This window comes from Sceloporus undulatus, chromosome 4, assembly GCF_019175285.1.
Source record: "Sceloporus undulatus isolate JIND9_A2432 ecotype Alabama chromosome 4, SceUnd_v1.1, whole genome shotgun sequence".
Lineage (NCBI taxonomy): Eukaryota > Metazoa > Chordata > Lepidosauria > Squamata > Phrynosomatidae > Sceloporus > Sceloporus undulatus.
The window spans coordinates 104,135,625-104,159,850 of record NC_056525.1 but is presented as its reverse complement, the minus strand read 5'-3'; the positions used below and the strand labels follow the sequence as shown (position 1 = coordinate 104,159,850).

General features: G+C 38.8%; 1 protein-coding gene across 3 annotated transcripts; it reads left to right on the top strand.

The window, feature by feature from the left end:
• The first annotated feature begins 1,853 nt into the window (after positions 1-1,853).
• KYAT3 (kynurenine aminotransferase 3) lies at positions 1,854-23,576 on the top strand. Of its 3 annotated transcripts, none has more exons than XM_042464917.1 (14): positions 1,856-2,086; positions 4,162-4,262; positions 5,922-5,977; positions 7,779-7,923; positions 9,644-9,793; positions 11,097-11,183; positions 12,092-12,217; positions 12,315-12,435; positions 15,587-15,663; positions 17,554-17,643; positions 18,460-18,646; positions 18,927-19,000; positions 19,780-19,866; positions 22,807-23,576. In XM_042464917.1, the coding sequence occupies exons 2-14, from the start codon at positions 4,164-4,166 to the stop codon at positions 22,861-22,863; spliced, it is 1,356 nt and encodes a 451-aa protein (XP_042320851.1). In that variant the 5' UTR covers positions 1,856-2,086; positions 4,162-4,163; the 3' UTR covers positions 22,864-23,576. The 3 variants fall into 3 exon arrangements, 2 of the variants coding, with proteins under 2 accessions (XP_042320851.1, XP_042320852.1); XM_042464918.1 differs by having other exon boundaries at positions 1,857-2,086; positions 4,162-4,246; XR_006103663.1 differs by lacking the exon at positions 22,807-23,576 and having other exon boundaries at positions 1,854-2,086; positions 18,460-18,742; positions 19,780-19,795.
• Positions 23,577-24,226: the final 650 nt, after the last annotated feature.

The window sequence follows — 24,226 nt, the reverse complement described above, 5'->3', positions numbered from 1 at the left end:
ACTATGCCTCTAGGACTGACAGAGTAAAAACTGGAGACAGCATTGTGTAGAAGAGGGAATTTCAGCATAGGTACCTGCATGTAAGAGAGTCAGCATAGTTTAATGGTTTGAGTGTTGGACCAGGACTCTGGAGACCAGTGTTCGAATGCCGGTTCAGCCAAGGAAACCCACTAGGTGACCTTGGGCAAGTCACACTCTCTCAGCCTGAGGGGAAGGCAATGGCAAACCCCCTCTGAACAAATCTTGCCAAGAAAATCCCATGATAGTGTTGCCTTAGGGTCACCATAAGTCAGAAACACATAAAGGCGCATAACACACACAACGTCAAAGCAGATAAAACACAACCATTAAAGGTACAGGAGCCATGTTCAGTTTTCAATCTGGTCTTCAATCTGGACTCTCACACAGGACCTTTCTAGGGAGTTTATCAGAGGGGAGGCATCCTGTGCAGAAATGGGATTTAAAACCTGAAAAAAACTTAAGAAGACATGCACAAGCGCAATTGGTTTTCAGACACATCAGGGTTAATGCAGCATTAAATCGGCTAGAAAGTAGTTTTACTTTCGGGATCTTCTAGAAGTGAAAAGAATCATGTTTTGTCTGCTTTCTAGTGGGCTAATGTTGTGTTAATGCACCTTAACAGCAATGTCATCTGAAAATCAATTACGCTTTTGTGTGTCTTTTTTACTATCTGTTCGGGTTAATGTTGGGTTAACCTGGCTGTCGTCTGATAATAAATCACTTTTTGAGGGTTTTTTTCCCACTTTAAATCCCATTTTTGCATGGGACCCCTCCCATGTGGTAAACTAAAAGAAGCTATGCTACCCGTTTAGTGAATGTATGAACTACTGGTGTGGTTGTTGTGGTGTGCCTTCAAGCCATTTGACCACTCTAAAGTGAACCTATCCCAGAGTTTTCTTGACAGAATTTATTTAGGGTGGGTTTTGCCCTTGCCTTTCTCTGAGGCTGAGACAGGAGGGTGACAAGGCACCGCAAAACACAGGACACTCAAGAAAAATGTTGGACATTACCAAATACGGGCTCAAAACACTCAGACAAGTGTAAACTTGTGCTTCTTAGTTAGGCTCAAAATGGAGGTCATTTTGGAATCCCTCCAGGACAGAAGGCTGAAATGTAATAATAATAATAATAATAATAATAATAATACAGTAGTAATAATAATACCTTCCCAGAATAACTCAGTCGGTCACAACGCTGACGGGGACCATTCTGTTGGTCCCCATGTAATCCTGTTCTCCTGTCTCTGGTCTCTAATGTGTTTTAATGATTGTATGGTATCTTATTTTAGTAATTATTATGTTGGTATTGTTTGTTGAGGGAGAGGGAGGGACGGGAGGGGATGTAGAAGCTTATGTTGTATTGTTATGTCTTACCATGGGTTGTAAGACGCCTAGATCCAGACCAAACGGAGGGGTAAAAATAAATTTATTGATTGATTTATTACCTGCCTCCTCTCCTCATGGCTCAAGGCAGGTTACAACATAGTTAAAACACGAGCATTACATAAAATGCACATAGTGAGCTGCATCTCTATGCAATATTTATATCACAAGACATAGGACAATAACTAAATATAAAACTTATGATTTAAAAGTGTGGATCATGTCCTGGAAAAGGAGGACACCTGGCCACTCTGGGCTGCTGAGAGAGTCCTTGTTGCACCTTTGAGACTCATTGAAGGAAAGAAGTTGCAGCATGAGCTTTTCTAGACTAAAGTCTACTTCCTCAGATGCAGCTGGATATAATAATAATAGTAATAATAATAAGGTGGAGAGATCTTCTTGTAGCACCTTTGAGACTCACTCAAAGGAAGAAACTGGCAACAGGAGCTTTCGTAGGCTTAACTCTCCTCCTCCTTAGTGGGCTTCCATCATGGCCGAGCCCAAAACTACCATACACCACCATGGAGAGATTGAAGGGGGTGAACTACACTGGGCTTCCTTCCAGCAGAGGCTTGAGTCTTAACACGTGTTCCGCAGTCACGTCAGGACGGGCCGTCACGTGTATCGCCGAGGAAGGAGAAAAAGGAGGCGCCACCTCCGCTGGGAAAGAAGGAGGGAGAGAGGTAAGGTCGGCGAGTGGCTGGGGCTGAGGTTGCCTTCCAGAGGCCTGGTCTCCTTGGCAAAGCCTCTTCTAGAGTTTGGGGAGCAGAGGTCTCCCTCACTGGCGGAGGAGGGGGAAATGGCGCCCGAGGGGCGCCTTGGAGGAGGGTGGCTGCGTCCACACTAGAGAAATAACCCGGTTTGGTCCCGCTCTAAGTGTCCTGGCTCAAGGCTATGGCATTCTGGGAGTTGGAATTTGTTGTGGGGCCCACAACAAACTCCCAACTCCCAGAATTCCATAGCCTTGAGCCAGGACACATTTAAAGCGGACCAAACCGGGTTATTTCTCCACTGTGAACACAGCCATGGGATAATGGGGCCTTACTTAGAACCCCACTAGTTGACCTTGAGCAAGTCACACTCTCTCAGCCTCAACCTGTCCCTTGATAGGGTCGTCATGCCTGGAGAAATAAAAATAATCCCGTTTGACACCACTTTTGTAATTGTGACACCACTTTTGGTGCCTTGTGGTGGTGTGTAGTCCTTTCTGATTTATGGGACTCACTGAAAGAAAGAGGTTGGCAGCATTTCCTAGGCTTCAGTCTACTTCCTCAGATGCATTGGCAAAAGCAATTAAGCACGTGCATCAAAAGTTTGGGGGCACGTCTTGATTTTGAACTGGAAAAGTGAACTGGAATACCTACAATCTCAGACATAACAATTTTGTGGGTTAAGCTCACATGCACCCACTTAATTCCCAATCCTGCCCCGAAAATAATATCTGTCACACATATTTGTGTATCTGCTGAGCCAAGCAGCAGAGTAGATGCAGCAGGATTATATATTTTTGCATCTTTGTCATTCATCAGACATTGAAAATTCCCCAAAATGACAAGTAAAATGTAGGCTCTGGAACCTTTTCTTATAATAACTTTAATTGTCGTATTAAAATTGCTTTGTACAAAACCTAAATATAGCTGTTCCGAATTGGAGAGATCCTCTATTCAAGAGTTTTGTTTCTGACAATTGCTAGCCAGGCACCTAGGAAATCTCATATACAGTACTGTAGTAGCTATGCCCTAATCTTCACCTCCTACAGTATATCCAGCAATCAGAGGTGCATTGCCTCTAATAAGGCAGGTTCTCTGTCTTGTCGAGTCTTTCAATAACAATAGTCAGATTCATATAGTTAAAGAATCTGCACAAATCCATCTAAGATCTAGCCAGCCCTAGATGTTCTGGTTTGGAAATCCACAAGTTAACTCATTTTACAAAACCTTTATTATGCCTGCCTTGAATATATTCCCAATCAATTTAACTGGATGATTCTGTAATGCTTGTGGGAAAGATGGAGGGCTGCTCTATTTACTCCCTCTACAATCTTGTATAGTTCTGTTTTGATTCCTTCTCAGCTATCAAACCTTTAAATTTTGTAACCTTTCTTTAAAGGGAAGATGTTCCATCTCCTGGACTGTACCTTCTCTAGTACTTTGATAATACTTTTGGGGAACTGAAGTACAGGAGAACACTACACAATATTTTCATTACCATTTGATTTTTTATTTATCTGTTTTACGTATCATTTTTTTTTTGTTATTGTTAGCCACACAGAATACCACAATAAATTAATATTTCAAGGATAGCAGTAGTGCTGTTGATTTATTACCTTCATTTTAAATAATGGTATTATAACAATATAGACCTTTTTATTTTTAAACCTTGTTACCATTATTCCTAACAACAATCTACTTAATAGATGGTTTCAGTAGGCTAAGCGCTGTGACCTCTAGATCTCTTTCCTGAACAGTCATGGTAGTTCAGACCTTTTCAAACTTCTGTGTGGTTCAGATGTCCCTCTGTAACATATTCCATACACACTTATTTACCCTGAAATTTCTTGTGTGTTTTGTTGCCCATTCACTCATTGCAGGGTTCTCTTTGGAGCTCTTTGCCATCTTTTTGGCGTCTCTCCATTCCGAATAGTTTGCTGTCTATAAATTCATTATCTCTCTATCCATCCACGACTGTGGATCACATAAAATAATTACCGTGTTCTGCACTGATACTGTTTTATCCTTAAAAACGTATTGTTATGCAGGTATGTACGTTGTGCAGCAGTGCTTCCACTACCTTGGCATTAGAACATCGCTACTGAAGTTTACTTATTCTTTGAGAAGCTCCAGGTATTCAACCTGTACAGTATGTATTTCACATGTCTATAAATTATTCAGTTTCACATGCATCTCATTATATTTATTTTGAAGTCACCAGAGGCAGTTATTCAGAATTTGGATATCTAGTTTTGTCCGAGGCATTTGTTTGTTTGGCTTCTTAGCATGGCAAAATTCATTAACATTAATTCACTCTGTGCAGTGTGAGCAGAATACAGGCTTCTCTTCCACTTGCTTTTATTCTTTTTGGCATAGATCTGATGTATAGCGAATTTAAAGCAAATTTATTATTATGGCATACAGCCAGCATAAAATAATAAAATGTTTAGAAAAATTACCTTACATCCAGTTAGAAACATTTATATTCCAGCATATCATATAAACATTATATATATATAGCAGCATAGATAGGATATTGTTGACATTGATCAAAGACTGAAATAATTAACATATGAAATAATTAACATATTACTAATAGACCAGTGCACCTCTCCAGATTTGCTACACTTGCGGCAATATGAATGGAATATAACAGTTCTGTTATGCTTTTCCATCTGTTTGTTCCCATGAGTAACTAACTTGCTTGACAGGAATTACCGGCCCTTGCATTTATTTAGCTTCAAGGACTACTGAGCTTTTTTAGTATTGTATTTGACTTGATACATTTTGTTATACAGGTATATCTATTTAACATCTACTCTGCCTTTCCACAAGATGTTAAAAATTAAAATAATTATGTTGCAGTTCAAAAGCCTCCAAAGTAGATGCTAGTGTATATGTATATTATAGTTACAGCTTTTTAAAAACAATTCTGTATTTTGCCTTTTGTCAAAAATAAAGTATTTCCATCTGAATGCTATAGAGAAACAATGGGCAAGGTAGCAGTTGAAGACACAGAACAAGCCAGAAACTGAACCATGGGATTTTCATCCACCGCCATCTAATGAGACCATTCCCATAGCATTAAAAAAAAAAAATTAAAGTTACATTAAATTTCAAAAGGAATCAACTTATTCCCACTAATATTATATTATAATCTTACTGTAATGTAGTGTATTTTAGTTTTAGGGGAGAAGAACTAATTAAAAGTAGCAAGTTACTTTTAAACTGCTTTCCACTAAAGATGTGATTAATCTAAGATTGATGTGAAGTATCTGTGGCCAGTGGTTGAGAAACATTTTCTAGTACATATATGTAACAAACACAGTACAAGAAGAGGGTATTTGGAGAGTGATTTCTTTTATCTGCATTGTAGTTGTATCACTTGGTGATTGTAGGATATCTACTTTCTGTTCATATAGATCAGTGGTCCCCAAACTGTACCTTTTAAGAGATTTTGGACTTCAGGTCCCAGAAGCTTTAGCCATATTGGCCAATTGGCTGGGATTCTGGGAGCTGAAGCCCAAAATCCCTTAAATCTTTTGCAGCCTAGCTCTGTGAGTTATTTTGACTATGCAACTGCCTTGAAGTAGTTACCCACTTACTTATTTTAAAATGAATGGTGAAAGATTGCATACAATTAAGCATTTATGGTATATTCTTTTCTTTTATATATTGCACTTGAATAGAAATGACTCTTTAGACTTTTTCTGTTATGTTTGTCAGATGTGTACTTAAAGGAAGTATTGCTTTATGAACCGTGTTATGCAGTGTTGATGAGTTCTGTGTCTTTGATTTTTGTATATAGACCATGACCAAACTCAAAAATGCAAAACGCATTGAAGGACTTGATAGCAATGTGTGGTAAGTAATAATTAAAAAGAATGAACCAATAAATAGTGAAAATATGTGCACATTTTTATAAAGATCAAGTTGTATGCTTTTAATTGCATGAATGTGGGGGAAACTGAGCCAGTCTGGTTTTGTGGCTTTAATATCACCTTGTTGTGGTGAAATCACTAAGTAAAGGTTTTCATACTATGGAGACAAATGTATCACATCACTAATTTTTGCATAGCATGCTGCTCTTGTTAATATAGCAGTAGTTAAAGAGTTGGGAACTTTTTTCTCATTCTGACCAAGTTTCTAGGGTAACCTTATAGTTTGTATGTTTCTAGTGCATTCTACCCATATATGTATCTGTATGTGCAAAATAAAACTGTTACATCAAAATAATCAGTGGAGGTACTGAAAGACATGAATTCCATTCCCAGCTAGTCAAGATCAAGTCTGTGGCTGAGTGAGTAGGTTAAAGAATATAAACCAAATGCAGTTCCAAGAAATAGGCCACCTTTGGCATGAAAATAATTTTCAAGTTTTAATTTTTGTTGTGTGTAATTACACTAATGTTCTGAACAAACGATGAATCTTACTCTTTAGTATTTGAAGAATGGTAATCTAATTTTGCTCATTGTCTTTTATTTATATATTTACCAATAACTTTGTGCTAAATCTACATACTCTCTAACATTTTTTTATTAGTTTCTGTTTTGGAATATTCTTCCTTTCAAAGAGCCCCAGACTGCTTTTAAAAAACTCCAGAATTCAGACAGTGGCTTGTGGCTTTGAAACAGGAGTTATTGAACGGGAGTGTGTAGTAGTGGATTACTTTGTGTAAAGGGCTCCAGTCATACCTATTGTGACTGCATTCCATGGCATGATGGTTGCAGTTTTATATTTAGTTACTTGTGAAGTCACTGTTTTAAGCCATCAACATATAAAATGAATGATGGTAGAGTTTAGGAACTGGACAGATTTGAATGTACATTCTTTCTCTGTCTTTCAGTCAGTGGCTCTTTTGTTTAAGAGATTGAGCATGGCCTGTAGCCCTTTTCTTCCCATTTTCCCTGTCATAAATAAAATGTCCCCTTCCCTTTCTCATTTCAAGCTGATCATTCTTTAGCTTCTGGGTCAGCAGTACGTCTCCAAAGTTTGATAGTGATAATGATTAAATGATGTGGACCAATTTTAATCAATGAACTGTGGGTAAAAGTCATTCTGGTTTTGTGTGGGAGAGGAGAAAGCAACACAGGGCTGTTGACTTTAAAATGTAACTCTCAAAATAATTAGTTCTTCCAGCTGGGATCATCAGTAAGTTTCTTAATGTTTTGTCTTCTTGGGAGTGTCTTGACAATTAGGACTGTGGAATGTCTGATCAAACCTTTGAGCGATTTGAATTAACATAGATCTGAAAAACAGTTAGCCCTCGGGGGATCGGTTTTGGACCCCCTCTCCCCCCATGGACACCAAAATCCGCGGATGCTCAAGCCTGCGTTGTCCCCAATAATGATGTGTGTATACAGCCATGCCACCATTAAGAACAGCCCTGTTGTTCTGTGGTAGTGCGTGCATGTGGCTGCGCCACCATTGGGGACAAGGGAATTTAGTGACAGCTCCGCTGCGTGCATGTGCCACCACAGGACAGCAGGGGCTGTTCCTAATGTTGGTGTGGCCTTGTGCATGTGCCGCCATTGGGACAATGTGGGCTTGCTGTCCGCAGATGCTCAGATCTGTGGATGGCAAGTCTGCGGATACTGAGGGCCAACTTTATTATTCCTTATAATTTTATCTGAAATATTATTTCACTAATTCCTTCTTTTCCTAGGGTGGAATTTACAAAAGTAGCTGCAGATCCCTCCATTGTTAATCTTGGACAAGGTCTTCCTGATATATCTCCTCCTAACTATGTAAAGGAAGAATTAGCAAAAGCATCATCAGTGGACAGGCTGAATCAGTACACACGTGGCTTTGTGAGTATATTGCATGCATGAAACTCTTTAAGGTATTCCTTTAAATCTGTTGCACAGCCAAACTAATTCTCATGCTGTTCATTCTCCTCCATAGACAGGGACCATAAAACTCCATACAATAGTCAATGTAAATGTGCTCCAATACACAGAGCTAGGTAAACAGAATATGTAATTTATTAGAACTTCTGGATGAAATATGATTGTTCCTTCGGGATATAATGTTATGGTTAAAATCAGACACAGAAGCTTCCAATCTCCTCCATGCAGCATTACTGGGGAGCTTTCAAACTTATGGCTCGCTGTGACTTGTCTTTGTAATGACAATTACTAGCTAATTTTTTCTCTCAGTATAGTAAAATAGGTTGGGCTGATCTGGTCTGGATTGGTGTGGTCCCATGGTTAGCTATGTTATAGACTTGGCTAAAGTTATCCAAAGAATTTCTTAGCTGAACAGGAATATTTATTTGGCTCTCTTCAAGTTTAAACATGGCATTATTCATGCTTTCTCAAGATAATGATAAAACATCATTGTAATGTGTTTGTAATGTGTTTATATGACTAATAAGAGAGTCACATAGAAAAAAGAAATTAATATGGACATGATTTCACTACTTGCAGTACATCTGTACTACCTGTTGCTACAAAGAAATTACTGTATATCATTATTGATACAGAATTTTCCTTTATGCATGTTAACATCATTTTAAATCTGGAAGTGAAACTGAACAATAGTAATTTGATCCAAATTGTAATGTTTATTCAACCATTTATTTAGCTTTCTTAAATTTTCATTTTTATAATTTTAAGATGTACAGATTTTTGCAAGGAGTCCATAATAGTACAATTTTTTACACAACTCAGGCAGCTTGAGCAGATATTTGCAAACTTGTTGCTGCTCCCATCCGCCCTGCATCCTCTTCATTTTCTTGGCTTACATTCAAGTTCTTGTTTCCTCATTGACTGTAACTCCTTGGCTTTTCAGGCTTACTATGCCTGAATGCATGGTTGAAAGTCCACAATCTAATTGTATATTTATTTAGGCAGTCATCGTTAGAAGGGCATTATTGTGTGGTGAGCAGAATAGGAGGTCAGAGTGCAGCAGAACTCCCATGCTGTAGATCATATGGGAATGGCAGAGACTAAAACAGAAGGTACTGTAGTGCTATAAGGTCATCTTTGTTTCTGATATTAGTATTACTGATTTGGAATATAAGTGACCCATGAATTTCAATATTCCTTGCTTCTGGGATATAATGCAAAATGTAAGCTTTATGAACCTTTTTGCCTCCAGATTGTTAATATTCTCTCTGTCTCTTAAGAGGAGCAGAGGGTCAAAGATTTTAATCTTACCAACTAACTGGGTACAAATCACAGCTTGTGATCTTGGACAAAGACTTCTGTTTAGTGGAATATTAGCAGTACTGAAGAGATTCCTTGTGAATTGTTCCCTAGACGGAAGAGGAGGAGGAGAAGGAGAATTTGTTGTGTTCAACTGAGTGTAGTTGCTTCTCTGTAAGCAGCCTTTACTTGAAACTGAACCATATTCTTACACATACTGTTCTAACAATATATAATTTGGCTACTGTGTGGTTTTTATGTTAGCCATAGCACATGTAGCTGGTCTGTGATACAATATTTTATTTTGTGTTTGTGTTGGTTGTCTTGAAGTGGTACATAAACTTAACTGCATTTTTTACTTTCATGTGAAAAATGTATACAGGGACATCCACTGTTGGTGAAAGCCTTGTCTCAAGTGTATGAAAAAGTCTGTGGAAAAAAGATTGACCCCTACACTGACATCCTGGTAACAGTAGGAGGGTATGGATCTCTTTTTAGTGCAGTGCAAGGACTCATTGAAGTAGATGACGAAGTAAGTATGCAATATGATGTATCCCGAAATGCAGATAATTATTTAATACGTTACCCATGTATAAATTTTATTATAAACACACAGCAACCTTGGCGCTCTTTCTAAGTGCCTACTGGTAAATGCTAGCAAAAAGTGATAGAAAAAGCCTCAACTGTTTAATTAATGCACATTAATTACTGAGTTCTGAAGGTACAAAAATAAGGCCATTTTTTAAAAAGCACTTGTATTCCTAACATTGATTTCTTCCAACTATTTAATACTCATAAATTGTCTTTGTGCCACTGACAGTGATGGTTATTTGGGCAAAAATGATTGCTGAGGCCTGTTCACTTTAATTTTTTTTAAAAAAATGTTTTGACTTCATGCTTTTTCATGAGATTATATAAGTAAGTAAAGCAGATCTCTCACAATCTTTGTAAAAATGATAACTTTATTCATATTAAGGATGGGATAAGTTCTAAAACAAAACAAAACCACCTTGTTTGGGATTAAATTGGTAATGAAATAGTAATTACAATTTCTTCTGTATTTTGCTTTCTTACTCTTTCAATGTTCTATTCTGTTCTGATTTTCATAAATCGTTAGTTCTTTTCTATTATCTTCAACATACAGAATGCAATCACTGTACTCTAATCTCTTCCATACTGCACTGTTTTCTATGTTTTGACATATTTTTCTGGTATTATAACATTATCAGGGAAAGTCCTGAGAATATTTACTGACTGAAATACTAGCCACACTTTGCTGACTCAGACTGTGCTACTTTGAATGTTGTGTGCTTTCCTAGATACATACAATTTTTACTTACAAAGGAGGAAGGGAGGGAGATGAAAAAAGGGAATCTGGTATCATGTTTAATACTAACTGGTTTTTATTTTAACATGAACTTTTGGGGATATAAACCCGCTTCTTCAGATGTAGGGCAGAACGATATTAAAGCCTTAGATATAAAGCATATTTATATTGTTGTGGGAGTGGGACAGAATTTAATAGGATCCTATTACCATCTATCCCTCTTCCACAACTGTATAAATATGCTTTTATACCTGAGGCCTTAATATCACTTTGTACTGCATCTGACAAAGTCCATTTATGTCCACAAAAGTCCATACTAAAATAAAAAAAACCTATTAGTCTTAAGGTGTTGCTGCGTTCCTTCTTCCCTCTCCTTTTTATGCTGGAAGAAACACAGAGGTTATTACAATTTTTACTCTGTCAGATTGAATGCTGTTTCTGTTTCTGAAGAAAGCAGATACATAATTTAAAAAAAAAATCTTATACATATAACTTACTTACATTTTAGGTGATAATAATAGAACCCTTCTTTGACTGTTATGAGCCCATGGTGAGGATGGCAGGAGGAAGACCTGTTTTTATACCCTTGAGATATGTGAGTATGTTTGCAATATAATATTCAATTTTTTAAAGACAGAAATTAAGGGAATGCTGATTTACAACTGTATTTATTCAGTTCTTCTTTTTCCTTTCATACATTATGGGAGTTCAGTGAAAAATAGAATATGTTCACTCAGGAAATTAATAACAGAAGGAAAGGTGTGCCACCCAAAAGTTTGAGTTATATTATAGAAGCATATAAAGAGATGGCGCTTTGGAATTTAACACAACACATTTAGATCACAGAATTATAAATAAATTATGTTATAGAATTTATGAAAATATTAAAAATGGATCTTAAAGAAAAGGGAAGTGATGATAATGACAATTCCCTCTATTCTGTAGCTTGAAGTCTTAAGAACTTGTTGACTGTGTTCACATGCCATGTGGCTACATCATAGTTTAGCATGAAGCAAATAAATCTGTGTCTGTCTTGGCCTCATGCATTCCCTATTTCCTGCATATCTCCTGCCATCCTAATGTGTCTAGTTTATCTGACTCAACTGTCAACATACTAAAAGATTGGTGAGAGAAGTCTTTCAGCAACAATACTCAGAAATGCCAGAATATTCATTGTGTATTAACAGAAAGATTATTAGAGTAGAAGCAAAAATGACATTAACTATTAAGAAATACTCACATAGTAATGGCTACATGTGGCATTTAAATCTTTAATATTTATTTGATTTTATTAGCTGGATCCAGCATAGGTACAGAGACAGTTTCCAGAGGTTTGTGATTGGGAGATGATTAGTAATAAGTAATGATAATGCTAGTTTTCATTTTGTTAGCAATCAGAGTGGCCAGTTTACTCTTATGTTCTGTATAACACAGTATTTCTTACAACAAATGAAACTTAAGAATAGTGTATTTCAGCTAAATATTTTTTTTTATATATCCCAGAAAACTGCAGCTGGAGATGTTGCATCTAGTGCAGATTGGGTCTTAGATCCCACTGAACTTGCAAGTAAATTTAATTCCAAGACAAAAGCTATTATACTGAATACTCCTCATAATCCTATAGGAAAGGTGAGATTTCAGTTTCTTAATCTGTCTGCTAATTATAATAAAAGTACTGATTCAGAATATACTGATCAACACACTGTCTCCTTCTCCATTTTTCTAGGTCTATACAAAAGAAGAACTCCAGTTAATTGCTGATCTCTGTATTAAGTATGACACCTTGTGCATCAGTGATGAGGTCTATGAGTGGCTAGTATATACTGGCAATAAACACATAAAAATAGGTACTGTATAACTTGAAATTGCACAGTGTGTTCTGGAGGGGAAACCCAAGTACAAAGGCAAGACTCGCCTGCTGATGAGGCAGAGGACACAGCTGGGGTCCTAAGCCCACAGTCAAGGAGGAGGGACAAAAGGATACAATAAAGACGCTCAGCCAGGCTGTGGGCCAAGCAGCAACAGGGAAGCTTTAGTTAGGACCAGCTAGTATCAGCCCATTTAAGAGCTGAGTCTGCCTAAGGTGAGTGAGCAACTTGTCTGTTTCCTGGCCACCATTCCTGTCCCTGATGCTTGTTTCTAGACTCCTGTACATCATACTTTGGACTTTCCAGCTTTTTCAACCCTTGGGTTGTGTTGACAATTCTTGTTGTCTCCCTTGGACTGCTTTGACTAATGTTCTCCTAATGGACTCCCACAGGCTAGGATGTTTTCTAGCTGCTCGTAATTTACTGTCTCTGCCTGCTTGATAGTTTCCTCAGTTGATGGTTTCCTCCCACCCAGCCTGTGTAGCTGCTTGAAGATTCAGGGCACAATGTGTGCGAGCCCGAAGTGAGACTATGGCACCCATTTTTAATGGGGTATAGTGAATAAGCCTCTCTAGAGACTGCCAAGCCTCATGAGGCCTATATGGTATGCTTCTATTAAAAATGGCTGCCTCTTCCCATTACTTCTGAATGCTGCTGTGGCTTAGATGAGGGAAGAAGGAAGGAGGGCTGCCTTTCTCAAGTTTGATCAAGGGAGAAGTAATGGGATGGGAGTGCTGCTTCTAGTCCCTGCCACGCCAAGAGGGGTTTCTTGCCTTTGCCTCTTATCATTTGTTGCACTGCATCCCTATTCTATCATTGACCCGTCTGTAAGTTGTCCATGTTTTTTGGGTTGATTTTTTTGGCAGGCTTTTAAAAAACGTATGCATGAGTATATATGGTATTTAATTTTCATGAGGTATTCTGTAATTTTTTAAAATAGTTTTTTTTAAATAAAATAGGTATAATTCAGAAAAATAAGTATATCTTAATTTATTAAAACATGTAATTTCAGTTATCTCTTAATTTGCAACTTTCTTAATTCTGATCCTTTAAAAAGTTTTACTCCCTCGAACATGAACAAGAGAAAATCAAAGTTTAACTCTCCCTAAAAGCCAACATGAATAAACCGAGACTGTTGTACTTAGGCCATATCATGCGAAGACATGACTCCCTAGAAAAGACAATAATGCTTGGAAAGGTAGAAGGCAAGTTGACTTTGACTCATGGTGACCCTCTGTGAATGAGAGACCTTCAAGTCACTCTGTCATCAACTGCCATGCTTAGGTCCTGCAAGCTCAGGACTGTGACTTCCTTCATTTAGTCTATCCATCTGGAATTTGGTCTTCCTCTTTTCCTACTGCCTTCTACCTCTAATCCGTGAATAACTAAATCTGTAAAAGTCAAAGCTGCAAATATGGAGGGGCAAGTATACATCTATGTGAATACTCAGGATGCCCTAATAACTGTTCCAGCAAGGCTTGGAGGAAACAAAAATATATGATTATTTAATTGGCTCCATTATTTTCTGATTTGGTAGTAATACATTGTTCACAGGTGAAAGATGTTTTTATTATGCATCAAATAGTGTGCACAAACTCCAATGATAGCCATAGCTTTCTCATGAATGATTATTAACTAAAGGTATTTATTTGATTGTGTGTTCTGAAGCACATTCTACGGAAGAGTTTTCCAATCTTTTATTGCAGTTCCACAAACTGTAAGACCTACATGCAAGTGACAGTTTTTTATCAGCTAAGCTCCCTACCAAGCCTTTTTTTTCCTCCAGCTTGTATAATTTGTATATAAGGAAGATGCAAGGAAGAGAACACAAATCCTATCCTTAGCAGCAGGTGTTGTATTAAGCTTCACCAATTCCATCATCTCAAGTGACACATCTCTCATGAAAAATGCAAAATGGGTATTACATCAATTTACAGCATCTGGTGGTGGTTCTTTAATACTTATCTAACAGGAGTTGCCAGTGATATATTGTAAAATCAGCAAAGACTTTGTGCTGTCACCTAGACAGTTCCCTCTGGTGTAGAACACTTCATCATTTCTCTTATCTGGTTTGTGTGAAATGGAGGCTTCATGCAACTAATGATTAGAGTTCCACTGACAGATTTAAAGGCTGCTTATTTTGAGGACTCCCCTGGCCTTTCCACAGACACAGAGCCAGTTTGGTTTATACAAATATTGGTATGTTGTCCTAATTAATGTGCTTCTATACAACAAAACATTCAGCCCAACTATAGCGTAATAAAATGTGTTCATCACAGGGCAATACTCCTTTTCATTTTAAATGTACTGTCCACATGAAAAAGACTCCATCCTGATCTTTTTAAGTGTTTATAGTTGTGTAATTTGCTATTGATACTTGTCTGTCAGTTGCTAGTATTATTGTTTGGAATACACATACTGTTTGTACCCACAGTTCCCTGAATGCATAGCAAAATGTTTTGTATTAAATACATTTTGTGAATGATTCTCCAGCAAAGCTTTCTAAAAATGGGCTGGTTAGGTGTTTGCTCCGCTACTGGATAAGGTCTTATTTACTATATATTTGCTAAATGACATTCAGCACTGCATTAGGATAAAAACTGTGCATTACAAGCAACATGAGAATGCAAGACACTCACCTGTCAGGCTCCCTCCATTTTCTCTGTATGCACAGCAACACTTAGTAAGTTATGATGTCATTAGGTTGCACACATTCCAGTAGTAGTGCTCATAAATGTAACATAAAGGTAAAGGCAGTCCCTTGACATGAATGTCTAGTCGTAACTGAGTGTAGGGGGCGATGCTCATCTCCGATACTAAGCCGAATAGCTAGCATTGTCCGATTACTACTATGGTGGTCATGTAGCTAGGCAGAGAATGTTGTTATCTTCCCACTGAAGTGGTACCTATTTATTTACTTGCATTTGCATGCTTTCAAATTAGGGTTGGCAGAAGCTGGGACTAGTGACAGGAGCTCACCCCATCATGCAGCACTCGGGCCTCCAACTGCCAACCTGTCAATCAACAGAGTCAGCGTCTTAACCACTTGAGCCACCGCATCCCTATATTTCTGTAGGATGTAATTAAATCTGTCCTTTCTAATTTTTTATTTTATTTTTTTTATTAACAGCTACTTTGCCTGGCATGTGGGAAAGAACAGTAACTGTAGGAAGTGCTGGGAAAACATATAGTGTAACTGGATGGAAGGTAAGGAGAGAGCAATAAGAGATCACTTGCATGGATTGATTTTAATTACATGTGAAAGTTGCAGCTCTTGAAACTGTGTGTGTGTGTGTGTGTGTGTGTGTGTGTAACAATTTGGAATGCCATAGATTTCATTCAGCCTTTGGATTTGTTTAATTTTACACTTTAAACCAGGGCAGGACTCCTGAGTGGTAATCTTGTTTAATTTTGTTTTTTTAAATTGTTCAGAAAATGTTTATTGCTCCTAAATGCACCATGTCCTAAGGGGGTTTCTGCCTCCCCTGAGGCCATTTTAAGCCCATTTAAGACTTTCTAAAAAAAGCAGACATGATTTCCTGCTGTAAAAAAGTCCTCTCTTGGGATTAAAATAGCATTTAGCATTTATATTTTTATACTGCTTCATACTGAACTAAGTAGTCTCTAAGTGGTTTGCAATGCATATGCTAATTGTCCCCAACAAGCTGGGTACTGACCTACAAAAAGATAGAAGGCTGAGTCAACCCTGGAGCCTGGAATCGAACTCACAACCTTGTTGCTGCAATATTGGCTGCAGTACTGGCATTTAACCACTGCTCTGTCAAGGCCCCAGGTTTTTGTTAAACATGGCAACATTTTTTTTAAATGATTGTTTTCCAGAGAAAAGGTTTGGTCCTCTAAGGTCCCCTGTGGAGCAAATGCAGCCCCCTAGCTTCTGACAGTTGCTGTTCCTTCTTCAAATAATCATCCAGTAGTATTTTTATAACAAGAAGCCATGGGCTGACTTTGGGATAATCTGTCAGAAGTCAAAAGTAAGCTGTCAGAAGCCAAAAGTAAGCAAACCCATCCCCTCCTTCACAACTTGCTGGTGGAGGGCCAGGTCACTATTGCAGATGTCTGAAATGTTCAGTTGCAAAAAGCTTTTGAAATTAGGCAAAGAATTGCATAAGATTGGGCGAAGGGATACCTTTAATAAGACTTCACAATTTTTACTGCATGGACCTCATGCTTGTTTATCATCTATGTGTGACTTAGAAGACTGTTATTGTTGGAAACAATGGTACATGTAGGAAACTAAAGTCAGGATTTGAGGAATCAGTAGGAGGCTTCTACAAACTATTTTGGGCTTCACATCCCCACAACTACCTCCCAACCTTACTGGAAAGCTGCTAGCCATGGTTGTGGGCCTTCTAATATAGCAGAATAAATTGTGAGGTATTACTTCCAGAAAGAAAAACTGGCAAAGCTGTATGTGTATGCAAATATATTTTAAGATCCATTGTATATAAATACAAATATACATGACTGTGGGGCCTTTTGGATTTAGCCCTGCACTGAAGCAGAGTTTATCTTCAGTACTTTGTGTTTTGGGTAATTTCTAGCACGTGAAAACTGGAAGTACAAAATGCAAGCACACAAACAAATGAGTGCACTAATCTTCACTTTTCACATATAATTTAGTTATTTTCATTAGTGGCATTATAAAATAGTCTCTAATTCTTAATACTGCATTTTTATGGCAAAATTTCCCTTTTTAAAATGAAGATCTGCCTCTTAAATATTCATTTGTTTGCCTCTAGTGAATAGTAATCACTTCTAGGGGGGCACACAGGGAACTTTTTGTACGTTGGAAGAGACGTTATGGTAGTGGTTGTTCCTCCTCCTCCTCCCAACTGCCTTCCTGTCTGTCAGTAGTCAACAAATGACTGATGGATTCATGAGCAAGAAAACTTTTTTTTTAAAATTTAGTAACTTAAGTGAACTTACCCACTGTGTTGAAATAGCAGACTTAATATTAGCAGACTTAATATTAGTTTAGGATTTATTTCTGTTCTTCTAAGCTTTTAATTTATACGTTTTAAATCAATTCCCATATACAGTACTGTACTTACAACAGTTTGCATCTTTTTGTTTAAGCTTGGCTGGTCTGTTGGTCCTCAACATCTGATAAAGCATTTGCAGGTCGTTCATCAAAATACACTCTATACATGCCCAACTCCATTACAGGTAGGTACAGATGCATACAGAGGAAACTGCATGTTTTGCAAAGAATCTGTTACAGTTTAAGATGCTGGCAGCATTAGAAATTTGTTACTCGGGGAAGTATTAGTGGGCATCGTGGATAAAATGGGTATGTGGACCCAGTGTGAATTGACACTTCAGTGTTCCCCATGTGGATTTTTTTTTTACTAGCAGGTGATCGAGAGACATAAAAGATAGGCGTAAGGGTGGATGCAAATTGACTTTTTCAATGCATGTTATATTTCTAATGTGCTGTGAAATTCTTTTTATTCTTTAGCAGGATGATAAGATAGCAAATGATATGTATGTGTACTTAAATAGATTTACTCTAGCTGTAATGTACCATATAAGATTATGTTCAAAGATTTGTAAACAGTGGAGACATTTCTTAACTTTGTAGTTAAAGGAGAGAAAATTGTAGACATGGGTCCAAAACACACTGCAGAAATAATCCAGTTTGAGACTGCTTTAACTGCCCTGGCTCAGTGCTAGGGAATTCTGGAAACTGCAGTTTTGTGAGACATTTAGCCTTTTCTATCAGAGAGCTCTGATGCCACAATAAACTACAATTCCCAGGATTCCCCAAGGCAGTTAAAGCTATCTGAAACTGGATTATTTCTACAGTGTGTTTTGGACCAAGGACACTTGAGTCCAAACCTGCATGGAAATATTGACCATTAGATTTAAGAAAGAGGAGTACTTCTTATTAAAAATTGATCTTTATGCAACATATTTAGTGTCTGCTTCTTTTTGCTAGCTGTTTCATTGTGGTTTCTTTTCTTTTATAATTTGTATTCTCAGGAGGCTGTGGCACAAGCACTTTTGATAGACTTGAAACGCATGGATGATCCAGACTGTTACTTTTATTCATTACCCAGAGAGCTGGAAGGCAAACGGAACCGAATGGCCCAAATGCTCCTGGAAGTTGGACTGAAACCTGTTGTTCCAGAGGGGGGCTATTTCATGATTGTTGATGTATCTACACTAAGTTAGTGAATTTTTTTAATCTATGGCAAAGATATGGCAGATGAAATATGCCAGAAATATAGCCAGTATTGTGGAGCAGTAGAAAGAGAAATACAAGGTATTACAGTACAATAGTTTTCAGACTAACAGTGTGCTTTCCCAGTTTAGATTCTGGTTGCTGATGCCTTCCAGCTAATGTCTTTTCAAAAATAGTTACTTAGAATTGTTCATATATTTTTTTTAAGTTGTTCTGATCAAAATAGCTGTGTTAATTTTTTCCTTTTTGGTTATTTCATTTAAAGATGTAGATCTTTCTGACATGGAGCAAGGTAAACCTTACGACTATAAATTTGTCAAATGGATGATAAAATCTAAGGTAAGGATTTGTTGTTTCTCCCTCCTCTTTTGCTGAAACTAGTGCATTTAATTGCAATATTGAGTGAGATTGTAAAAAGCCTTCCCTAATCAGAAAGAGGGAGAGGGACTCTGATCACAAAATAAATGCTACATGGACACTGTTAGCCTTGCAGAATTCTTCTCCTACCACAGTGAGGTACAAGTCCAGATGTGTGTCTGGTATTTGCCAAAACCTGACAGTATGTTGCTACTGTCTCTGGGATTGACACAGCCACAGCTTAAAGAGCAGCTTTCCCACCCTCCTCCTCACAAAGCCTTTGTTAGGAGGATGGAGGCAAATTCCATGACCTGGACCCTCTGGAGTCAAGTGGTCTTCTAGGGTAGCACAAATTCAGAGAGGAACATTATAAAATTATAACAGAGAAAGCACTTCTCTTCTATAGATGATGAGCAAAAATAATGTGCAACCTATGTGCAACTTGATTTTTACTTTCCAAATTTGGCACAAAATTTATGCACATGCAACAGAACACATACACACACAGAGAACATCTTATGTGTCAATATAGCAAGGTCCAACTGACGGGGCGGGGCGGGGATTGGGAACCACTGCTTTAAATCTCACAAGTTAATTGATTTACAGTGCAATCCTCTTTATGTCCACACAATATATCCGGGGGTAGCTGTGCGGGCCATATAGCAAAGAAAAATAACATCCAAAAGCTTACCTTTCTGATAAAGCATACATACTACAACTGAGATGTTAGGTAAGCATGTAATCATGTTTTGTTCTTTCAGAAACTGTCAGCTATTCCCCTGACTTCATTTTGTGGCCCAGAAACAAAAGATCAGTTCGAGAAATACATACGTTTTTGCTTCATCAAAGTAAGTTCTGCAGTCAGAATGTTAAAAATGTTTTAATGTGTTAGCAGTTAATACTTGAACTAGTAACCATGCTGGCTGGAGGATTTGGGGAGCTGTAGTCCAAAAGGTAACGTGCCAAACTCTGATCTTCTTTGCTATGGGAACATTTTCTTTCCTTTCCCCCCTTTAAACAATTAAAATAATATTTTAATATTGCTTCTAATAATAATTTCCTGGGGTCAAATGATATTGCTTTTAATTTTTATCATTTTCTCTCAAAGACCAGAAATTTGTGTACTAATTATAGCATAGAACGTCACCATTTCATGCTTTTAATCATGCTAAACTAGGTACACTTGACTTGCTAGAGCTGTATAATAAGTAATTTTCCGGATAAGAGTGAATAATAATCATATCAGAAAAACTAAAATCAAGCCTGTAAAAGCCTTTCATTTGCACAAGTTTTCTGCATAGGATAGCTTAAAAATACCGGGTTTTGCTCTTTGACAGTCTCATGGAGCATGTCTGCAAATCTGTTGTGGGAAAGATGAGAAACTACTATAGAACAACCCAGGGATTTCATTGTGATTCCAAAGATTGTAGTAATTACTGACCTGAAAAGAAGTGATGATGTTCAGCTGACCATGCATAAGCAGATGTTAATTTTATTCTAGTTGCTGCCAGCTGTTTGATCTTCCTCTGATGCTTTCCCAGTCCCTAAACAGCCAGGTGTCCAGTGCAGTACAACAAAATAGTGGCGGGTTACAGACGGGCAGGAGAAGACGTCTTGGAGGTGTATTCAGCTGAATGCAGGTGTTGGAGCTTCCACACGGGGGGCAATGAAGACGCCTCACCTGGGTCCGTTTCGGACCCGGAGTTTCCAAACCGCCGCCTCGGAGGACGCTGCAAAAAGAGAGGCAGCTTCCTCATGGGCGGCCCAAACCGCGGATTTTTTTTTCTTTTGCCGCATGAGAGGTGCGCAGCTTCGCAGCTGCAGCGCTAAGCAGCGGCGGCAGAAAGCCTGTCTGCGCATTTAAAGCACCCAAGCCCCTTTAAACTTTTTCCCTGTGACTTTAAAGCTAGGCAGGAGTGGTGTGAGGTAGCAATCTCCAAACTCTGTCCTTCCAGGCGTTTGGACTTCATCTCCCAGAATCCCAGACCACAGGGCAAGGTGGCTGGGGATTCTGGGAGATGAAGTCCAAACGCCTGGGAGGACAGAGTTCGGAGATTGCTGGTTTGGGGACCAGTGAGCCAGGCATGGTGGGAGGAGAGAACAGGAAGGGTAGAATAGAGTAGATAGGGCTGGGAGGGAACACATGCCCTGGGAGGCGAAATGATGTCTTTATGGGTCATCATGGGACCTAGTGCCTTGTCAGTGCTCCCTGCCCCTTGATCCCAGGCCCTCTCTAGTTGCCCTTTGCCTTTGGGGGCAAGTTTAGAGGGCATCAAAAGGTCTTGGGCACATTCAAGCTCTGGGGTCTCTTTTTTTTTTTCTTTGCCGGCTGGCGAATGCGCAGCTGCGCAGGGCTAAGCAGCGGCGGCAGAAAGCCTATGGGCACATTTAAAGTGCCCAAGCCCCTTTAAAACAATGGTGGTCTCCTGCCAGCTGGTGATCAGCTGGTGTTGGCATCCTTGTCCGCTTGCACTTTGCCAGTGTCAGCAGCATCATAGATGCCTCCTCTCCTTTGGTCCCCGCGCTCCTGCTGAATCTGCAATGCGCAGCCACAGCTGTCTCCGCTGCCACCGCTGTCCCCCTGCCATCTCCCCTCACCTCCTTTGTACATATGTCAATATTTACAGTTTTAGCGTTTTTTATTGTTAGGTGAAAATGGCAGAGGAATGTGTGTAGGGGTGCACTTTAAAGTCCAAACTTTCCAAGCAGCACATGCGTACATGTTGCTCTAGGGTTAGGGTTAGGGTTACGAGGCTTAAAATGCGCCGCAGCTGTGCCTCAGCTTCCACAGCTGCATGGCAGCGGACATTGCAATTAAAGCCTGACTGCAAACTGCGCATGTTCCAAGACCCCAACTCACTATGCGACGGAGCTTTTAAATGGGCAACTTAAAGTAGCGGCGTAGCAATTCTGGTGTACCGGTGCAGCAGCTCTCATGGCTTCTTCCACTTCTCGATATGTGTCAGCATTCAGGTAGGACTGCTCCAGTTTCTGCAGTTACTCCAGTTTCTGGGACCATATAGCTATGAGGTCAGCCGTCTCAGTATGAGACCAAAACGTCCCCCTGCCTTTTTTCGGGGTGCTGGTGGATAGCTGAGCCATCCTGCCTGGTGGCAAAGGGGAGCCGCCACACAGCTGTGCCAGGAGCAGCCAAACTGTGCCCGTTCCCAGGTGAAAATGGCGCAGGAATGTGTGTAGGGGGTCACTTTAAATCCCAAACTTTCCCTTTTCACTTTCTACAACCAAAACATCCGCCGGCAAAAGTTACAACTTCCCGCGGTTCTAGCAATGCATGCGCACAAGTGGCTCTAGGGTTAGGGTTACGAGGCTTAAAATGCGCCGCAGCTGTGCCTCAGCTTCCACAGCTCCATGGCAGCGGACGTTGCAATTAAAGCTTGGCTGCAAACCACGCATGTCCCGGGACCCCGACCCATTATGGGTCGCAGCTGACACGGAGCTTTTAAACCGGCAACTTATATTTGCGGCGTAGCAATTCTGACGTATCGGTGCAGGGGCTTACAGACGGAGATGCGCAGGTACGCCGCAAATCAAAAAGAAGCGGAAAAAAGCAGCACCTTTTTAATGTTGCTTCTTCCCGCTTGGGGCGTGCGGGGGCCGTGTTCATGACGGCATTCAGGTAAAGCCCGTCTGAAGGCTCTACCTTCATGACGTCATGAGTACATCCCTTTTTGCCCATCTGTAACCCACCAGTATCTCCCCTGTCTTTTGATGTATTCTTCCATGACTGAATCTGAATTAATAATTACTCTCATGTTTTTTGTTGACAGAAAGACAGCACATTGGATGCAGCAGAGTTTATTCTGAAGAACTGGAGTAAACATTAACTTTGGAATTAAAGCTTATGTTATTAAAAAAAACAAACAAACAAAGGAATATAGACTGGATCATTAAAAACAGATCTGGAATTTCATAAAGAACATTTTTTTAAAAATTGCACAATGGTGCCATCTGCTGGATATATAGGATTAATAATGTAATTTTGATATTCTCCAAATTATGGACTACATCCTGAAACATTAAGTGGAATCTTTCTCCATCTTGACTTTTTTTAACATGCTAAAGCAAAATAGATGCAGACTAGATGCACCAGAGCCCAGACTTGGATAGGTCCTTTGTACATGATCAAGGTATTATGTGCTTATTGTACAGTTATGGTTTCTCTTCCTCCCTCCCAAATAGCACTCATTTTGTATGCCAGTCTCAGGCACTTGAAGGCTAAATACATCGTTGGATACACAGGTCCAGTTCAAATTCCCTAGTACACAGATCGAGTACAAATTCTTCACATGTGCCTCTCTAAAGACCATTGTGCATTTACAGTTACAGGAGACATTTTTCACCTCTACCAAGCCACAGCAAATCATACCATCGTAACACTGCCGGGAAGGGTAGGAGTTAGGAGCGTGTCTGTTGTTAAATTTCCTGGTAAACAAATACTCTTGGAGGCCTCTGCTAGCCTCTATTCACAATGTTCAGATATTATTGACCTAAATAATGTATTCAAGTAATAATGTAATAATAAAATAATGTAAATGAGTCAGGTATAGTTGATTTCTTTAGGATTATTTTTGGTAAAACACATGGTAAGAAAGGAGTACTTAATCTGAAACAAGTTGTTTGCTTTATCTTCAAAGTTTGGAGACTATTTGTTACAAATACTGCTGAATTCAGCCTCCTAAAGAACTAAAGTACAGCTTTAAAAAGGTTGTATTCAGTATATTGTTTTTCTGAAGGAGACTAGTGAATTAGTCTTCCCATGGTGTTCTTACATAGATGATACTGATTCTGCAAGAAATAGCTATGGACGATAGAGATCAGTGTGATTGCTTTCCATTTCCCCATGTTATATAAATTGAATAAATTGAATCTCACTGAATAGATGGACATGTTATTCACTCAAATTTTGTGATTTAATTTTGCAAAAACGATCCCAAAGGATCTCCTTAATACTGTCAATTTTATAGCATGAACACTTGATTTAACAAAACGTTAAAAATGAAAAGCTGTCATACATTTTACAATGAATAGTTTTCATTTATGATATATAAACCTGCAAAACAGTGTATTTTTAAACAGAGTAGAGAAACAAAGATTATGAAAATTAATTCTACCATTTTGCTGAGGTTGTAAAAAACCTTTGAGACAATGAATGGATGACTCCATAACTCTTAATTTTAAAGCAGATTA

Excerpts from the sequence above, each read along its gene's own strand:
- KYAT3 (XM_042464917.1), top strand. The coding sequence starts at position 4,164 with ATGTACGTTGTGCAGCAGTGCTTCCACTACCTTGGCATTAGAACATCG. Across the intron at positions 4,263-5,921 it reads CCAGGTATTCAACCTGTACA|ACCATGACCAAACTCAAAAA; the intron begins GTATGTATTTCA and ends TTTTGTATATAG. Across the intron at positions 19,867-22,806 it reads TACGTTTTTGCTTCATCAAA|AAAGACAGCACATTGGATGC; the intron begins GTAAGTTCTGCA and ends TTTTGTTGACAG.